The following is a 20,764-nucleotide window of genomic DNA, read 5'->3' on the forward strand; positions in this document are numbered from 1 at the left end:
TGCATATAAGGCAAGACGAAGCATCAGTATTTGTTCTGGGGTTAGTGAGGGATTGCTATGTTGAGGACTGTTGGCTTTCACTCAAGTACTAGCAATGTGTTTTGCAAAAAATAATCTTTCCCTCCGCCTGCAATGCTGGGTCTGTTCTTTGCAGGTTTTCAAGTATCAACAATCAATACAGAATATTAAGCATCGTGAGTATTCAAATGCAAATTATTGCATGTGCTGTGAGATAGGAGTCTGGCTGGAAGCCAGACTGTGTAAATATGAAACAATTTGAGTTCATTATTATGAGAATGGGGCACATGCTTCCAACACTGACTAACAAATAGGGGAGTTTATGTAATCGTCTGTAAAGCTGTAGCTTGGTTGTGTCATGCACTCAAGTGTTCAGCCCTTGACTGCAGTGCCTTGGCCACTGTAATGAATGATGACTCTAAGAGGGAAAACTGAGATATGGGAGAAAGAGTCCAACATGAGGGTTGCATATTATCCACAGCCTCAGACTGAGTATTGTTGTTTCTCTTTCCAGCAACAAAAAGTACTTAAATGCAAGTGTGGTGAACTGCAGGAGCAAAAGAAAAGGATTTGCAGATACACTCCCATCTCCTTTTCAAGGGAAGAAAAATGTATGCCTTAAAATATCTACTTCAGTCACATGAGACTTGGACCTTGAACTTCCCATCACTTCCTACTGCCACATGAAGTGAAGGCAAAGCCTGGCTATAGTGTACTGAAGAAATCAAAGAAGCATTTAGGCATGAAAAGAGCTGCAGTTATTTTTCTGGAGGACCAGGTAAGAGCCTGAATCAACTGACTGCCAGCATAATTAATAGCACAGGGGAATAACCATCAGTGCTCTCCTTCCTCTTCCTCCTGCTCAACAAATCCAAACCCTTGGACACGATACCACCAATTAATTTGGGACAAATCTTAAATGTGAAGTGCTCAATGTGACTTCTGGGGGGGTGGGGAAGGCCTGGGCAAGTGCACTGCTTATGGCAGTCACTTTTCTTTCACTTGGTCAGACCACCTGGAGCTTTGCTTACAACAGGCAGGAGGCATTGCTAACTGCCCACAAGGTCAGGAGGAAGTAGTCATCCAAGCTGGGAAGGGCTCACAAGTGACATATCCTGGGCATGGACTCCCTCTCTGCAAAGTGTGTGATGTGACCTGAACAATGACACAGGACTGCGCACGAACTTGGGCAGGAAAGATGTAGAGCCCGGCCAGGTGGAAGCTGTGGTGGCTGAGCCTGAACTATAAGGAGCCTCCAGAGAGTGTTAGTCAGTTCTACTGAGAGGAAAGGCTCAATTTAGGGCTTTGAAACAAAATCTATAAGGATGGAAACCAGACTTGCATCGCTAAGGTCCTTGGCCTGCTGTCTGTATTCTGCTGCCTTTTACCCCGACACCTAAACACTTTCCCCTTTCCCTTCAGAAACAGGGTTGGTAATTTTCTGTATTGTTGAGAGAGTATCTTGTGGTCTCTAACCTTGAAAGATTCAGTAAGCTTTGGAGTTGGATCTCCAACCACAAGTAGTGGTTTGATCAAGAGAAACGGTTTCTCCAACACTTGAGTAAAATTTTTAAATATGTCAAAGACTGAGTATTTCATATCACTTCAAGATGTCTAGAACTACTGCAAATTGTGTTTGATGTATTCAGGAGTTCAAACATGCCTAACAGAAACACAACATTATAACGGGCAAATAATCACACACATTGGCAGTAAGCGTGGTAGTGTGTGTCAGTAGAAAGCGTTCACCTCCCCATTACTTTTTTTTTTTTTAATTAAAAAAATGTATAGTTAATTCACTCAGACTTAAAATTAATGTTTTTACTGCTTTGGGAAAAAGTACTCCTTTTTACTAGAAAACAGTGTTAGGGTTAGCAAAGTTAGATGTCTCTTGTAACTACAAGTTCAGAGAAAGCAAATTCAGTAAGAACTCAAATTGGACTAATGTGACTAAAAGATTTGGTTCCCCTGAGTCTTAAAGAAATGCTGGGAGAGCTGACTAATGAGTGGGGAAAGTCAGGGATTCTCACAGCCCGTGAGGAATTTGATGTAGGTGCCCTTTTCAGCACCTGCTACGTTAAAATTATTGAATTCAGGGAAGACAGAGTAGATGTAAAGCAGAGTCAAACCTGCACTGAAGGCAATGTTATTGCTTTTGTTTGAGTTGTTGATAACTGAGACAATGATGTCACGTGTCTGTTACAGATCAATGTGCCAAATAACAAAGTGCAAAAGTGGGATATTGGAAAGGATCTATTACAAACCACTAAGTTAAATCAAAGAACAGTATGTCTACCCAGTTCTAACGTGGAAAGATAAACCATAATTTATGGTACCTAAGTTCAGGAAATGCATGCTCAATGTATCATGCAGTCTATTGCCAGGCTTTGTTAGATCATCTTTAAACTTCAGGAGGCAATTTTTTGCCTTACACAAAGGCAGTGCACTTGATGTAAACTAACTCTTTTTTAACACTGTGATGAAAAATGAAGAGGAATTAATAATCAGAATGAAGGCTGATTATGGCCTGGAGACTCTGAACATAATGTGGATTATGCTTAAAAAGGACAAAAGGAGCACAGTCTCATCCTGAAAAATAAATACATTTGCTTAGGAGTCTTATTTTTCCCTAACATTGGAAAGCTATAGGCATTAATGAGCAGGATGAGAATTTCAGAAAGAGAAAACTGTGACATGTTTAAATAAATATTTACTCTATAGACAGAAGCTATTCATTTACTATCAAGAAAGATGACTTCGTCTGAAAGTCCATGTTTCAATGGTACAATAAGGACACCAACTAGAAACAATAAATCAGCTGTAGTGTGCTTTATTATTCTTATTTATGCTGAAGTCTAAGAGACAAGAGGGTAAAAATCTGATCAGTTCAACTCAGGAAACATGAAGGAATTTTGCAAATATATTTTAGGAAGAAAATACAAGTTTTATAACTGCTGCAGGACCCTTTGGAGGAGAGAGTAAAGTTGTTTAACATGGTGCATTTGGTACCATTTAACATGATATTTGATAAGAAGAAGGATGAGTAAGTAATTCCTACTCCAAATGTAATTTATAGCACTATTGTTTGCAGGTTTTCTAAACCTGCTTATATACGATTTGCTTATCATTGGCACTCCTATAGATACCATTCAGTAGATTACTAACACTCAACAACTAATGTGATAAATATTGGAACCTTGAATGGATTCTAGAAGATTGGAAAAAAGTGCTAATGTTTTGTCGATATCAAAAAGGTATGTGCGATGACATGGAACAGCTTACCCCAGTGCAAGCACTGGACAAGTTAAGAGTAAAGCTGATATGGTGGTAAAATGCTGAAGAATGAAAACTTGGGACTATAATTAAGAGAGGCATTAAGCTGTCAAGGGAAGATAGCTCTGTATTACACTAAGTGCCTTTGTTTGGTGTTACAAGTTCTGTTGACACTGGCAGCTTCCTAGATGTAAAGCCCTTGTTCCCGGAAAGTGTCCGTCTTCGTATCTCACAAAACATGTTCGTGAAAAATGTGTGACTACAAAATAATAATTTGCCAGATCTCAAAAAGCAGATGTCAATGAGAAAGCCTTATTAAACAGTGGAGGTCTGTGAAGGCTGGTGCTAAGCCGTGCAGACATCTGTAGTTCTCTTCTCTCTGTAGGCACTCCAAAATCATTGACTGGAAAAAAGTTATGGCTGAAAAACATTTGGATGACAAAAACTGGCAGCATGGTAAATAGTGTTTGAGATAAGGAGGGTAGGCACAAGTAATTTGGATCATCTGGAAACACGAGCTCACTCAGATGAACTGATTTTTTAAACATTGCTCAGTCCAGACTCATGACTGCATTTCTGTTGATGTACGTTACACGCAGCAGTGAAAACCGTAACTACAGGAGGTGGGGGGAAAGCTCAGCCTGGTAAATAGGCACAGTATGTGGCCTCTGTGCTGGAGCTGGACGTGATGGCACATGGGCTTGGAGCAGTGCTGTAGTGTGAAGGATGAAAGCAGGTTTTTCCACACTTAGTCTTCAAAGTAGACTTAACCTGGAGCAGGGCTAATCTCAACCTGAATAATCTGGGCATGGATCACTGGAAGTTCAGTGTTACAGCTATGAGTTCATTGTTTGTTTAGGAATGAAGCTGATCTTCACATACAATTAGTCTCTAAGAAAAAAATAGTTAAATGCTTTCTTCTTGTAGTGTAACAATGTCAAACATGAGAGGTGAGAAATAAAAAGAGACTGAGCTAAACGGTGTCACTCTAACCCAAAATCCAAAGACTATTTATATTGATCAAAGTTGACCTGTTTACTTTCCTGACTCCAAGTTAGTAAGATGATTGATGATTGATTTACTTTGTAAATACCTCTGCAACTGAAGTTTCTTTAGTATCAGTCATTTTTGTAACTGAACATGTACACAGCACTTAGTATTTTGGAATGCTGATTTGATAACAGAGTAGGCTGGCTCTACTTGTTTATCCATGAACATATTTTGGCTTACAGTGCTAGGAGCCCAGTAGAAATCCTGCAGAGCTAGAGCATCGTAATGGAAATGCAAGATCACTGCAGCAAGCCCAGCCTGACTTGTTCTTTCTCTTCTACCTCCAGCCCTCTGGTAAACTCTCTGAGTCCAAGAGGAGCAGAATATTGGCATTGAGACCTGTCTCTTGGATCCAGGAGGAAACATGTGCTTCTTTTGTGCTGTCAACAGTGCAGAAATAAATGCAACATTTTTAGCCTTAAAATTGAGGCTTTGAGGGTTTTTTTAAGCAGAGCTCTGTCTTTCAGACATGTTTTTACAAAATTACTTTAATAGACATGCTTTTTTTTTTTCTTCATATTCCTTTTAACAGTCTAGGCAGATGCCTGAGCTCAGGGCTCATCCAGGTTTGTTTTGTGCCATTAACAAAGAATCAATTTAAATGCTACCTGCACATCTGTAGAGCTGTAGGTGGTGCTACACTTCTGTGGGCAATGCAAGTTTCAGAGTGGGGTTGACAGCAAAGTGCTTAATTTGCACCAATGACCGCTAACGCACTGCAGGATTTTTCAGAAATGCATACAGTTCAGCTACAGCTTTACCACAAAAAGATAGTGTTGAAGGATGGTGGTGCGAATTTACAGTGGAATAACTGTCAGTGTAAGTCTTATTTAGTTGGATCTATTTTCTTCATCTCTATAGATATGATATCTCTTACACGTAATTTTGTGCCCTGTAAAAACCAATCAGTTGGCAGGCCTTCCTTAGTGCTTCCTATGTTTTGATGGGAGAGCTATAGACCTCTCTGAGCTTTTAATGGTTTGTTTACAGGCAAACCTTTTCTTGTGAAGCCAATTATGAACCCTTAATCCATGACTGAGTCTACACTGTAGGAAAAATTATGTTCTCTGCAGTCCTGTTTAGCATACATTTCGGTGGGTAATCCTGCCAGACAGGACTCCTTCTGAGAGCAGTTAAGGTATGCAGTGCTCTCAATGACCAGAGCAGCTACTGCATTTCTCAGAAACAATATCTTCCCAATCCAGCGAGGAAATGACACTGCCTGGAATATTTTATCTGTTAGTACAGTATATGGTATCAGCCACAGGGACAGTAAAGCATAGATAGGCAAAGACATGCAAGGCTTGGACTTCCTTGCAACATCAACACTCTTCCACAGTCTCTGTGTATAAAAAACCAAAAAAGTCCTAGTCAAGGTCTTAAATCCCTTGTTCCCAGGAATGAGTTTATTATTCTCCTTTTTGTTGTTGTTGTTCTGTGAAAGGGACATGTTACAGATATTGATTGTCCATGGTATGTCACTGGACAGCTATGATTAGTGTGTGCCCCAGTTCTTCTGGGGGAGGTTCTTCTCCCAAAGAATTAATGATCTCTTAGTTAAGAGTTGCAGGCTGGAAACATTTACACAAATTGCAACTTTCAGATTCAGTCTTCCGTACCCAGCTGACAAATGAGTTGACTGTTTCTGAGACAGTTTCAAGGAACAAAGTAGACTCTACATTAAAAATGCTGCAGCTTGAACTTTTGGGTTGTAGATGCATTTCCTTTTAAGATCAATCCCTCATTGAGAGTGGGAAACCCTAACCAGCCCCACACTAGAATATTTATCAGTTTCAAGATGCGATATTGGTTCCACAAACAGGAAGCAAAACGTGATTTAGTATTCAGGATCCGGGTGCTACCTCCTGGTGACTTCTTAAGGTCTGATGAAATGAACAGCTTTCCAAAAGCCATAGCAGCAGAAGGATAGCTGCACCTTAAGAGACCTTTTTCTTCCATATTCTGGGGAAAACTGCTGTTAAGTATGCCTGAACTATCACAGGCACTCTCTCTCACAGAATTTATTCATTTATGCACATGAATAGAAGTACATGACCTGCAGTGCACCAGTGCTACTTACCTGTGCTGTCTTCATATACTACTGTTACTATTTTCCAATTGTAGTATAGTACAAGATCCAAAACTGCTCTGCTGATGGCTGCATAGTCTGGATAGAGGTTGATGTAAAATGCATCTTTGTTATCCACTGTAGGGTGCTTCCATCGGGTCTGAATATGTGGGACTTCAAGTGCATTGCAAATGGACTGCACTGCACTGACGGAGGAGCTGTGGGAAGGTCCAAACAGAGCAGCTACACCAAGAGCAAGTTGGTCGCATGCTGGTGGGGAGAGGGAGGGAAAGGAAAAAGCTGTTAGTCGGCAAGCAAGCAACTCGTGTGATGTTTACCGAGATAGTTTATTCTCCATCCATCCCCATAATTTCAAAGTGAGAATGGGGAACCCTGTTGCTCCCAAACCCACTGAGAGATGCCTTTACTGATTAGCATTTATCCTAGAACCTGCTTGCTACAAATAAAAACCAAAACAATTTCTCTGCTCATTACTTTCAGATCACATTGATCCCTAAATTGCCTTTCTCAGAATGGCATTATCCTGGAGAAACCAGGAGCTTTCTGGCTACAGGCTTGCCAAAGGGATGTCACATAAATCAATTTTCATGGCAGCATGTCAGGAAATATGTTCATGGAGTCACAACAGACACTATATGGATTCCCTCCATGACTGGAAAGCTTCTACCAATGTTAGTTGCTTTAATTTCAGGCTACTGAAGTAATATAAACAGTAAAGGGCACCACGATTCATGGCGCTCCAAAATCTGTGTTTACAAAACAGGCAGCAAAGTCTAAAGCCCGCAATAACGACACAGGGAAATATAGAACCAACACACCCTGACATTTTAATACCTTTCCAAGTCAGTAAAATGCTAGTAATAACAAAGGTTTCTTTCTCCTTGTGCCTATATCCCAAACAAAATAATACCTCCTGTAGGTATCTTTTCATTTTTCTTTCCCTCCCATGTATTTTCAGGCTAACAGATAGAAGATAAAGTAATATTAATTACTTTTGTCTGTTAGGGAATTTTACTGCAAGTATTTCTAATAAGGTCTTTACTGACTGAGACAAAGCCTTGCACTGAATTGCAATGCTGTGCTCTTTATAAGGTTGTTCTTTGTGGGAAATACAGAAATTACTGTGATTGGATGAAATACTAAGTACACAAACATCCACAATGAGCTGAGATTTTTTAAATATTTAGCTCTCTGATAGTAACAGAATATGACTTCATGTCTCCAGTCTACAAATGAGTGTTTCACAGACAGAACAAAATGCAAAGGCTTTCAAGGTTTAATTCAGAAGCCTTCTTAAAGAATCACAGGTTTTAAGGGGCAAATTGCATAAATAATATCAATAAATCATGGTAAGAAGAAATTACTACCGTCTGCATGGATTCCTTGCATGTAGATTTGCAGAAATACATATAATGAACTCCTTCCTACAGGTTCAATGGAGAAGGTACTTTCACAATAGTCACACAAGAGATTCTCACTCTGCAGGGAATCTAAAATCCTGTCTCAGTCTGGATTATATAGATTTATAAATCCAGTATACTTGATTTTTGATAGCATATAGTTCTAGCATATGACTGATACTTGAAAAAGAATGCAATAAAGAGAATTTAAAGCTATTTTTGATGTTCTTTGGGAGTGTTCTCCTTTTTTCCAGTCTTCAGTAAAAAACTAGAGTACCACGAGGAGAATTTAGTAACTTAGATATTTGGAAGGTGACAGCTCACCAGCATTCTAGCACGATTGGTGATGTGAAGCATGATTATTTTCCAGCCTTCATTTGCCTTATAGGAGACAGCTCTTTTGCCTTATAGCAAGCATATCTTGTACCATTTACAGTGACAGATGCTATAGTGAACTGCAAAGCACATCTGCAAGTCTTAGCCACTTATGGGTCTTTCTCCAGACCTGTTTGTGTGAGATTGTGTGCACACCATGTAACTCCAGGAGCTAGACTGTTGTATATAAAATTTTAGCAAACTTCAAGGTTGCCTCCTAGAGGTGAAGAAATACACCGTGCTTAAGGAGAGTTGTGACTTTTTCTCCCTTTCTGTTTTGGTCTGCAAGTAAATTAGATTCAAGTAAATCAGACCATAATTTTCCCTCTGAGAAAAATAAAAGAATAAGCAAAAAAATCCCAAACTTGTGCATTCCAATTCTGTTTGTAGCAGAGAAATTTACTTCTGTCCGTAACCTTCTGAAGCATTACTATTTCAGGACAGGGAGACTACTGGTCTCTGTTCTTTAAAGTATAATAGAAATAATTTATATCTGTGTGTGTGTGCTAATTATGAGTTGTGACATCCCATTGTGCTCCCTGTTAGTCCGTGATCATATTCTGCAGAATTCCAGGTGGTAAATCCATTTTTTTGGAAAGAAAAATGGGTCGGACTTGTCACCTTCCATCTGGGGCTCTTAGCATGCAGACTGTATGTAGGTGTTTTATCAGAAACTAGATGACAAGTCCAAGTCCAGCTTCATTCTTAGCTTCAAATAACTTTGAAAGATGAATTTTGTGTTACCATTCATATGCACATGTTACAATTGGAGCAAAAAAGGAGACCAGTCTAGGGAAAAGTAGTATAGAACATGTATGTTACTGACGCAGTAATTGAGAGAATTACCTCTTCTTGAGGCTTCAAAACTATCAAAAAGGTTAATTCTCTGGATGTCATAGGTTAATGTGGTATTAGGCATCAGTGTTCTGTTTCTATTAATGTTGGTGACTGCAAACTTGAAAGCCAATTCTTCAATATTAACAGGTTCATTTTCCACAGTTTCGAATATCCCTCCTGTTGAAACAAAGATAAATGAGAAGTATTATTCACCTCTTCACCACTGTACATAAAAAGAGAAAAATAAATTATGAGCAATAATAATCTGAGTGTTCATACAGGAAAACAGTTAAAATCGCTGTTAAAAGCACGACAGCAAAAGCTTATTGGATTATTAGTTTTTACCTACAATGTCACTGTAAGCTAACTCAATATTATGAATATTGCTTAGACAAACATTTGTGAAAGATGATTCATGTTTATTATTCAGGCTTTTCAAAATAAAATTTTTAAATGCTTGTGAAAACTTCTGTCAAGTTCACAACTAATGCAAGTAGCGATATTCATAGGTCTTGTTCCCTCTGCTCCAATCTAGTCTGTGCTTAGAGATGAAAGTTGGATGTGTTGGAGATGTTTTCTAAAGTGTTCCTGCAAATTTTGGTGGTACAAGGTCCACATTCAGAAGTGACTTAGGAGTTTGAGTAGAAATGGACTGAAAGTTTTCACTCAACGCCAGTGTCGTAGTGGGGCTTTGGCTTTTTATAAACCTTAGACAATGTTGTTGACCATTTCTCAGTTTGCTCAGGGAGAGATGAGTATTTTAACTTTTTCAAAGCTCATTGCTCAATGAACCGAACTTGTTCATACAGAACATAACTGAGCCACACACTGCTCCCACAGAAGATTTCACCTCCATGCCAAAGTGTTGAGTGATGTCTTCTAGTGACTACCAGTATCATCATGGCACTGGTTGAAAAGTCTCCTTGCAAGGACAGTGCTGGATCTAGCACAATTGCTCTCAACTTCCTGTCATCCCTCTAGACTCTTCTTCCAACATCTGTTTTGAACTATTTGAACAAAGAGGTGTCCCATCCCATTCTGTGCAACCCCAGCTGGGCAACTGCTCTTTGAGAACTGCTCAATTTGTCAGAACTTACTTTATACCCTTCAGACTGTAATTGTATACACTTCTTGCTCCTTTTTAAAACAAATGAGGTGCATCTGAGCTTTTCTTTAACCTGGAAGCAAGTTTTCCAGAAGAGGACCTGTAAAGAACCAATCTGAATATTGGAAGCATTCTGAACTGCTTTGGCATATACTATGAGATGGGGAAGGTGGCTGTGTTTCAAGTCGACAGGCTGTCCCACTTATACTGGGATAGCTACTCCCTCTAGCCTCTAGAGACTTTATTATGCCAACAACACATTCAGGCTGTCTAGGAGCACTGGGATTTGATGAATGCATAACAAACACAGCTAATTTGAAAAAAAATAGCTCCTTTAAACAGCAATTTCCAGCTTCAGTACTTGATTTTGCAAGTATAATTTACTCATTTAGTGCAAGTCACTAGAGAATGCTTTGGATTTCTCAGTTACATATTTTCACATTTCCCCATATGAAATTTGAGCCCTAGATACCGCTTTATATTTTCTGAGCCTGAGAATGTATTCAGCTAATGCACTGCAATCTCTTGCAATTTTGATGTCACCAGTGTAGGAGTAGTGCAGTCATTAGCTGACAATCAGGAAATGGGAACACAGTGGAATTAAAACCTGTTTCAAATTTTAACAGAGCAATGAAAACACTGGAGGCTATCAAACCCAAGTTGGCAATGTAATCTCTAGCTACTCCTGAATATGCAGCATTATATTATCTCTCAAACCCATATATATAAAAATACTTTAACGTGTCTTAAACAATTTTGCCAACTTAAGCAATTTTCTTCAGTATCTGTATTTCTCACTTACTATATGCATGTATTAGAACCTTAAAGACTTTCTGATACTTTTTTTCTCCCCTCCATCATAAAACATACAAGTGATTACAGGACACTGTGACACACAGAAGTAGCTGGAAAAACCTTTAAGTGTTGTTTTTGGAATCAAATGTAAAACCTCACATGGAGTACTGCGAGTCAGCAGGACTTTTCCAGATTTGAAAACTGTAGGATTACCAGAAGGAAAAAAAATCTAATATCTGTTCTTTCAGATCCTTTAATACCTCATCCCAATGACGACTTCAATAAGTTTACTACTTTTCAGGCTAAATAAAATTTGCTTTCACTCCTTTCACCTGAGGAAGACAAGTATTTGCAGTTAGCTGTAATGCCAGCTTGGGCTTGGGCTTTGGCCAACCAGATACAACTGTTGTGTTTTGCTTGAACCCCTGCTAGAATTAGCAGAACATTGTTTCATAAGGCAAGGCGGATGTCACTGAATATCATGGATAACCTGAGATAACTTTCTAATAAGAGAGGTTGACCACCACCTCTCCCCACTTCCAATACGATGGGTGTCTTACCATTTGATCTTGGCAAAAAAATCTTCTCCATCTTGGAAACTATTATTGTGCTGTGCTTGTGTTACTTACTTTTTTTTTTTTTAAATTTAAATTAAAACAACGTCTTTCAACCACCCTTGAAGTAACCTTCATATCTATTTATACACCAGCACTTTTTCATTTCAGGACTAAAACTTTTTTCAGACCTTTACTCGTTGCCTTTAAATGGAGATTAATTGATGTATATTCATTAACTATTTATACTTCAGTAGCAGAATTTTTTCTTGGTTCCCTTTTAAAAAGAGTAGAAGCTCACTGGGCAAAGGGGAGGAGTGGTGGGAAAGCAGCAGTGATGGAAAGACTGAAAGGTTTGCATCGATGTGTTTGCTAAGCAAACTAATCAAATCTGCATATGCACCATCACATACACTTCCAGTGCATTCGGATAGGCCTCTCTGAAAGTCAGTTGTATAATCAGTGTGTTGGTAGCCTTCCAACATATTTTCCGTGTTTCTTTTGTACATGTTAACACAGCAGTAAAGTACTTACAGAGAACTTTGGTTACATGCTTTAATTCGCTGGTGAGATGCTCTGGATATGCCCGTGTAAGAACAGGACAGATAGTCAAGAGGTTCGTAATTTTATACGTGAAATTTAGTTCAGCTGAACTGGAGATGCTGAACAGGGTGCCATTTAGTACCCGAAAGCTAGTGCTCCCCCTCCCCGCTAGGATGGGGAAGTTTTCAGACCACTAAAGTCATTCTTCCAAGTCAGTAAATGTTTACTTGACTACATGTTCTTTTGATTAAACCCTAAAGTAAGCACAAAGAGTGGTGCCCTGCTGCCCGTGAACAAAGTCCACGAGAGAGTTTATGGAGGAAATTGTTGCTTACTGTGACTGAAGTTTGGGATAGTTGCACTGTGAAGAGCTTGAACTGCTACCTATTTGAGCCTGATTTTTCTGCTGGGACCTATGTGTGTAAAAAAGAGTTGAATCAGTCTATAAATTTGCATCACAAACAAGTCAGCAGATGAGATCTGCCTGTTCTGTGCCGTAGTGTTTTCACCCATGTACTCTTAATGAATTCTAGCAATTTAGTAAATAGTTTCTCTTCTCCCGTGTTCTGCTGATGACTTGCAGTCAAGCTTAGAATTTATTGTAAGGTCCAGGTTAAAAGAGAAATAGCAGAGTAAGTGACAAGTTTGATGAAGAACTGGTTTGTCAGATGATTCATTTAAATAAAGTAATTACCGTACAACATTATAAAACAAATTAACCACAGGATTCTACAAGGCAGGGGAAAAAAAATCAATGTTAACTCAAGATATAAATGATGTTCCAGAAATGAGGCTATTATTGCTAAGCACAAAAACAACCACTGGCTTTCAAGGCAGATTGCTGGTAGCACGAACATGGGACAAAGCTTAAATTTCTTAGTTCTCCCTTTCACCTGCCTTCCCTCCTCCCCAGTTACTCAGCCAGAGAGTGAACCCACTGCAGCAGCTTCGGCCAACCAAAGGCTGCTTAGACCTGACCTTTCTTCTGCACAGGCGCTACCTCTGCCCCGCGATGAGTGGGATTGTCCACCCGGGTCAGCAGGAAGCCGCCCACCCGAAAGCAGGTGAGTGCCAGAGCTACAGGGGTTGCTCGGCTGCGCATGGATGTCAGCACCCCCAGAGGCTCTCACCAGCTGCAGCCGAGGAGCGATGCCAGACGTGGGTTACTTGGTCCTGCTGCACGCGGGGAGCGACTCTCCACCAGCCACATGTGAGCACACCAGTGGGAGAACCCGGCGTTCGCGTTCGCTTAACCCATAGTCCTGCTTCAGCGCATGTGGGTGAGGAAAACTTTCAACTTTAAGCACTTACTTTATAAAGTGATGCCTGCGAGGATGAAGGGAAAAAAGCTATACCTGTCCCTCCTTTGAATTTAGCTGTGGAAAGTAAGAGGGAAATGACTACTTGGCTAACGTTGCTCTGACAGAAATGAGGGCTGAGCCACATGAGTGGCTGCTCTGCAGAGAGGAGCGAGGGATGCGAGTCAAACTGACAGCTATGACAAAGCCTCAGCCCCATTCATCCTCTGAAGATAAAAAAATTCTACAGCAAGTAAAATGTCAGAAATATAAAAGCACACCTCAGTAGGCACACCTGAAAAAGCAGCTCCAGTCCTTCCGAGCAAGCAAATGTTTCTATTTAAAGGGGTCATCACAGACTGAGAGAGTTTTGTAAAAGGTCATGGCTGAATTGATTTCCATACCTCTCAGTGGGTCTCAATGTTTCACTTCAAAAGCTTATTACTGGAAAAATTCTCTGTCCCTGTTCTAAAACCAGTAACAAACAGCAACAGCTAAAAATTGTTGACCTTTCCAATAGCAATTATCAACCTGTCTCTCCGGGCTTCTTTGCTCAGGCTTCCTCAATGCAAAATGTCTCACTAACGTATTTCAGTCCCAATACAGTGGATGTAGTATATTTTTTTTTAGCCATGTATATGTAGAATTGCCTGAGTAGCCTTGAAGGAATTTCTGTTATTTCAGTCCGTAGTATCACTTCAATGCTTTCAAAGTAAAATTATAACTTTAAAAAATATTTTTAAAAGCTATATCCCACTTGCAGAGAGATTTTCCTTACCTACTCCATAGCAAACCTAAGAATAGCATCTTACTGCATTGCATTTTTTTTTTCTTATTTGCTACTTCCTATTAAAATGCTACAGAAAGCCAGATGAAATGGAGGTAGGCTCCCAGAAAAAGACAGTACTAATAGCCTGCAAAACAGAGGTATGAAAATGCCATGCATTTTGACAGTGGTCTGTATTTCTTTCTGACTCCTAAAGGAGACCGAAAGGGGAAAAACATGTTCTGCTTTTAAGCCAGCCTGAGACCCAGTGGTCACCGGAAACATGCCAAAAAAAGCAGTTACTTTTCAGATGTAGCTTTTTGATGTGTTCATCATCTTTGTGGATACAGTTCATATCTCCCAATTAAATTTGTCAAAAGCCTCTCCAGCTCACAGGTGGCTGTGTGAGGCAGCTCTGTGGCAGGTCCTTGCCCATGCTTACACACCAGACCAGCAGTCAATTTCCCTTGCACACCAGGAGTCACTGTGTATCAGCTATTGAGCTGTCCTCTAGACATATTTTAATAATATTCTTTATCACTAACATCTTTTTCTCTGCTTTTTGACCAGTGGAAAATGCTGGCAGTGTGGGGAAGTCATTTGCTTGTACTGTAAGAAGTGTCACTGAATGCTAGATACAGTATTCAAGGACCATAAGTCAAGCCACCAGATACAAGGAGATTTAAAAGATATATTGCAGAGATTTTTATTTGGTGCCAGATTTTCATCCCCTAACATACCATCTTTTTCCAACAGCCAGCAGTCCCACCAACTTAAAGACAATAGCGCAGCTATTCATATAGGTATATGACTCCAGGAGTAGCCATATTAATACTAACATTAAGTATTTTGATAGTCCAACAGAAATTAAAGGGAGAAACAGGAGGTGTTGAAAAAACTGAAAACCGTATGTCGTTCACATTCTTATTTGGGTTCTACACTTTCAAAGAATGCTGTTTGAAAACAAACATGCTGACCATGATGTAAAAAATGTTTGAAATATTAAAACATACAGACTAAGAAGGATGGTAGAGGCAAAATATAGTTAATATTAACAATTAAGATTTTCCTCATAAAGACATAGGTATTTTTCCTTTTAGTAGACACAAAGAGGACTTTCTGTGGTTTACAGCTCTTTCCAGGTAAGGGTAAAAATTTAGTTCTGCGAGGCTGATGTCCAGGTTTGCTTTTCTTGCTCAAAGGATATCCTAGTTTCAGAGTCTCTCCCCCTGGGAGAGAGACTCTGGGAGAGAGATGTTGCACGAGATGACAGACTGAATGAGCGATGTGGAAGCATAGGGCCCACTCGATGTCATTGCTCCATCCCCGAAGCTTTGAGCCACCGATGGCTTTCAAAGGCAATCCAGTGCCACGATGTGCAGGTGATTTGCTAGCAGGATTTCCATAAACATCTGAACATCTATCTCCTGGAGGGATTTGTGCTTTGAGAAGCCTCCTCTCCTTTCCGCAGCGCCGTCTGAACACCAGGAGGTCCATGAGACCTCATTAAAACCCACCTGTCAGTCACTGAAGAGAAATGACAGTTAAAATCCTAATGGTTGTGCAGCTATGGCTTCCCTAAAGAGCAGCTGATGATGATGCCAAGTTAATGTAGGAGATTCATAAAGCCGAATCATCATGCAGTTTGCCCTTGCTCTCTGTCAGTATAGCTACGGACTCACACTGCTCTGCTGCTGGGATGGCTATGGACTCACACGCATGTCTGAAGCTCAGTGGGGCTGGCAGTGGTAGGGGTAGTCCTGCTAGCCCAAAGAGGAACAGAGTGAAACTGTGTTTATGAAGATTTTTTCTGCAGACAATGTCCATTTACGGAGTTAAAGAGTGTGCCACTTGGAGTCAAAGCACTCACTACTGGAATTTTTTTCCATCCTTGCCTCTGACTGGAGGACATTCTCCTGTGCCACAAGGAGTCCGACGGGGAGCCAGTGCAAGTGCACTCATTCCAGAGCGAAGCCTGGGCATTCATCTTACTGGAAAAGAATAATCTAATCAGTTGTTACTTAGAGGCTTACCTTTAGCAGCGAGTTTAACAGTACCTTTCTTTTTAAAGTTAGCTCACTGATTGCATAAGATTAGTCCAGAAATTGGCTAATTTATACATGACCTAAAAACTATTCTGTTATATGTATGCATATATTAAAAAAAACCCCAAAATTCTCAGGAAGAATCATTAATGATCATATTCCTATAACAAGCAGTAATTGCATTGTACATTTACAAATCCAGACGAAAGGGGGTTTGCTCCCTCGGTTTTCATGGAATTAGATGCATGGGTTTTGCGTTTGGCTCACAGAATGCAAACTGAACACATTAGCATTCGTTGCACGTGTGAATTTAGCCTTGCAACGGGGACCTCTGAGTTAGGCAGCTATTATCATCCTCATTTTACAGACAGTGAAACTGAGAGCTTGAGCGACTTTTCTACCATCACTCCCTCTTCAATCTGTTCAAAAGCTGTTTTGGAAACCTTCCACACATTGTGCTCTGATTCAGCCCATTCCCGCTCTTTTTCAAGCCCCTGTCCCTATCTCAGCATTCACCTCCTTTGCATCTACCCAGCCTGGTTCCTGTCCAGCATGCCTTCGATTTTATTCCTCATTACTATAGCCTGCCAAACGTCACTGCCATTTCATTGCCTGTGCCAGATCCTGGGTCTGGATCATTTTCCCTCTGTAATTCATCATCTGTCTGTGGGCTCCTCCTTTTAGGATGCACTTCAAGCAAAACTGGAAGCCCACGCCCTTGCTTTTTCTACACTCTACCTTCACTGTTTTCAGCCATCCAAAGCTAAAATAAAAATGAGATGGTGAGCATAGAAAGGCAAATATCTCGCTCTGGTGCTCACCTGGATTTCCTGCCTCCCTTATCCCCATCTCTGTGTTTGCCCTGCTGTCCCTGCAGAATGCAAGCTTCTCCAGACTGCAAGAAATTTGCAACAAAATGGAGTAATTAGGAGCAGGGCTGGCTTTGGAGGGGTTTTTGGTGAGGGTTACATTTTCCTTTCTGTGACTGTGTGGTAGGACTGGGAAGCTGAAACCTGGGGCAGGTTCATGAGCTGAAACCCAACAAAGACGGATGGGGGTGCAACTCGTGTCAAAGTCAGCAAATGTGAGGATTGTTTTTTTTAAGATGAGATTTTAGAAAAGTCACTGAATATTTGACAAACTGAGTACCTCCTAGGTTCAAAACTGCACATCTGAAATGCGCCTCTGGGCACGACTTGAGGAGGTGATTGCATTCCTGTCGCTCCTGTGAAGACTTTGCTCTCAGCTTTAACAAGAGGCGAGGCACGGTTTGTCAGGCTTTGCAGTCTGATTCGGAATTTTCTTGATTTAGACTGCACTCTCTCAGGGACTCAACCTTTCTGTTATTTTCATGCAACATGGTTAGTGCTTAATTACACAGCGATGAAACCGGCAGAAATCACATTTTGGTTTCAGCCCTCGTGCAGAGAGGTGCGAGTTCTGCGACTGCCGAAGAGCTGCAGCCCTTTATACCGGCTCTGAATACAGAACTCACAGCAAACAAGGCCTAGGTAAAGACTGAGATGAGGAGTACAAAAGAGGGAAAGGTTCTTAAATAGAAAATGTTAAAGCACTTCTCTATCCAAAATCTTCTCTATGAGAGCCAGGGCTGGGGTTTTATAATTATCTGCACTTTAGCAAGGTACTGCATTCAGAGATGCTTTTATCCGGTGGAAAGCAGAGGGATAAAAATACCTATGTGTGTATGTGCATTTATAAGAAGTTGAGCTTATTAAGATACAAAGATCTGCCTTTTCCAACGGGATTTGAGTTCAGCTTGTGAGTTTGGAGGTATTTCCCAAAGGCTCAATTGGCGTGATTCACGTTATAGGATTTCTAAGTAATGAAGCTTTTCTTTTTTTAACAGGGAAAAAAAATGGTTGACCTGATTTAGGTATCTCTTGCAATATAGTGGCAGTACTAGTCGGAAACTAAAGGATCATTTTAGAGGTGCAAATTCTTCATTTAATAGACATTTAAAAAAACTATTGTCTTGCTGCCTTTATTTTGTTGTCTTCACTTGATGCAGGGGCTAGTCAAGAGATACTCAAAGTGCAGGATAATAGATATGTTATTTATATTGTTTGCTGCTCTTCCCCCCACATAACCATACCTACTTGGGCAAACTATCTACCCATGCATTGCAGCATTAATTTCAAACAAGGCAAAAACAGGAGAGGGAGAAAATTGCTTCTAATTACCCAGTTACACAGGCAAAATTGGGTCCCATCAGACGCTGTTTCTGGCCATGCAGCAAGGAGTAGGGAATAAGAATTGTTTCCCTTCTCTTCTTGGAGCTAGAATTAGGCAGATGAGCCTTGCAGAGACCCTGGTTAGATTTTGTGCGAGATGTTTTCCCCCGGCGCAGGGCGCTGGCTAAAGCAGCGTACAGAGAGTTTCGGTAGCCCGCTTTCCCCCCGCCCGCTTCAGGTGAACGTTTCGGCTCAGTGCCAGCACTGCCAAAATGCTCGTAAGGATAGTTAGGAGCACAGAGCGATAAAGCCATTCTTTTCATCAATGGGATGACCCTGGTGAGCGTGTTTGTTAACCGTGCTTTGGCAGCAGCTCTGTGGCTGCATCCACGCGTAGCCCGGCACCACTTGCTGTAATCCTCCTCTTTTGTAACTTGTGCGGCAAAAACGCTCCAGGACTCTGCAGAAACAGCGGTTTCATTCCCTTTTTTTAAGGCTCCCAGAAGCAAAGTAACAGGCTTTTAACCTTCCCTCCACATCATTTTGTTCAGAAGAAATAAGACTTTACAGAAAGAGATAAATGTTTCTACTGATTTAAATAGGTTTTGATCAAATTCTCTCATGGCTGAGCATTTCTCCCACCGTGCTGTAAAAACTTAAAATAGTCCCACTGGAAGAGAAACTTGCTTTCTGGTGTCTTTTTAAATTTTCAAAGCAATACTTCACAGATATTCTTTTCCTACATATCTGTCTGAGTCAGAGGATTTACCTCCGAGACATCGAGACTTCTTGACATACTAACTGTTGACCATGTGCTGGACTACAAGGTGCTTCTGAAAATGGAAAGGGACGGGAAGGCAACACAAAAGTAGAGCAGAAGGAACAATCCCAGAAAAAACCCAATGTTTATATTAAGGAATAAAGGAAGAGAAAAATAATTTCACAGAAATAAAAAGTAGGTGAGGAAAATGGGAAAGCAAGCTGGTTGAATGAAGACTAAAAGACTGATGGCATCGAGCTGCAGAACTTGCTGGAAGTTTTATTTACTGATTTTACCTTGTTCCATCTTAAAAGTATTAGTTTGCTTAAAAAATATAGTAAGATTTGTTGCAGATACAAAGTAATTGTACCTTACATTTGAGGAAACTTTGAACCAAACAGAGCACTAGAGACCCTGTCTGAAAAATAGCAGGGAAAAGTGAATTCAGAGGGGTTTCACCACCTGCTTTCATGTAGGCAGCTGGTTAAAACAGGACGTATATCTGTGCAAAAAGTGCTTTACCTTTGCGGTGGTTACAAGATATTACACTTTTCAGAAAGTAGTAATCGCTACTGCAGCCATTTTACTTTTTTTTCTGCACTATGACAGTGGATGACCCATAGAAAGATTCATGTATATATTCAGTGTATAGATTCATTCCACTGAAGTCCTGAAAAGGTTACTCTGGAGAGCAATCCTGAGATGTGAGAATATAACCTTACTATAAAGCAATTGTGAGCTTGCATATGCAATGAAACTACTTCAGGATTAGCCATTTTTTCTCAAGCTGTTAGACCGAAACAGAAAGACATTTAAAAATCCTAGACTATACTCTGAAATGCGTGTTATTCAGTAAACAGCATTTTTATGCATAAACATCAGGGTTATATCTTTAAAAATTATATACTCTTTCTTTTTGTGAGTGCCCATTAAGCACCATTATCTGTAAGATGCTTAGGAGCATAAGGTCTTTATTAAAGCTGAGGAAATCTGCACTTATCCTGAAAAAGCATGGATAAACTCAGATCACAGACTATCCAAAAGTACATCCTTTCCAGAAAGGAGGTGGTGATGGAGTGAGGTTAAAGTCGGTAGCAGGGACATTTTAAACTCCAGCTTTAGTCAATCGCTCTTTTCATTCTGAAATCCACCTGTTACAATTCCCCTAAAGGCAGTGTTACCTATCAATCCAGAAATGATTGACATGGGGGATGCCAGGAAACCCACAGCTAGCAAGCTGCAGCAGAGCTCTTCATTCATAAATTACAATGGACACTTTGCATTTTTAAGCATGCAAAAAATAGTATCCTAATCAAGAGTTCAAACATTAAGGATACAAAAATTACATTAGCTTTTGCTGTCACGCACTGTGCATGAAGTAATACGTGAATTTTGACTTTGTTTTCCTTCTAATATGCAAGCAATAATTGTTTATGGCAGGTTCCTCTGAGTCTGAGGTTGGTCCTCTCGCTCTGGAGGAAAGGCTTAAAATCATTCAGCTAAAATGGAGAGGACTTTTCCTGTGACTGTCACCACCCTTCCTTCTCCCATGGCTGCTGGAGCTCCCCCGGGGCTCTTCACTAACCCTACCAAAGTCTCGGCTCATGGCTGGAGCCTCTGCCGCACTGGTACAGGCAGTAAATGCAGTCAGTGGGGTAAGACTA

At 40.4% G+C, this 20,764-nt stretch overlaps 1 protein-coding gene across 2 annotated transcripts in view; it reads right to left on the minus strand.

Moving 5' to 3' along the window:
- Positions 1-20,764, minus strand: part of GRIK1 (glutamate ionotropic receptor kainate type subunit 1) — a gene marked incomplete at both ends in the record, with an annotated part of 170,931 nt that overhangs the window by 66,944 nt on the left and 83,223 nt on the right. For both annotated transcript variants that reach the window (XM_081999327.1, XM_081999326.1), the window contains 2 exons: positions 6,422-6,679; positions 9,052-9,219. In XM_081999327.1, the coding sequence (XP_081855453.1) occupies positions 6,422-6,679; positions 9,052-9,219 (426 nt within the window). The remainder of the gene's footprint in view (positions 1-6,421; positions 6,680-9,051; positions 9,220-20,764) is intronic.

The sequence above is a fragment of the Phaethon aethereus genome (assembly GCF_964289735.1).
Source record: "Phaethon aethereus genome assembly, chromosome: 1".
NCBI classification, from domain to species: domain Eukaryota; kingdom Metazoa; phylum Chordata; class Aves; order Phaethontiformes; family Phaethontidae; genus Phaethon; species Phaethon aethereus.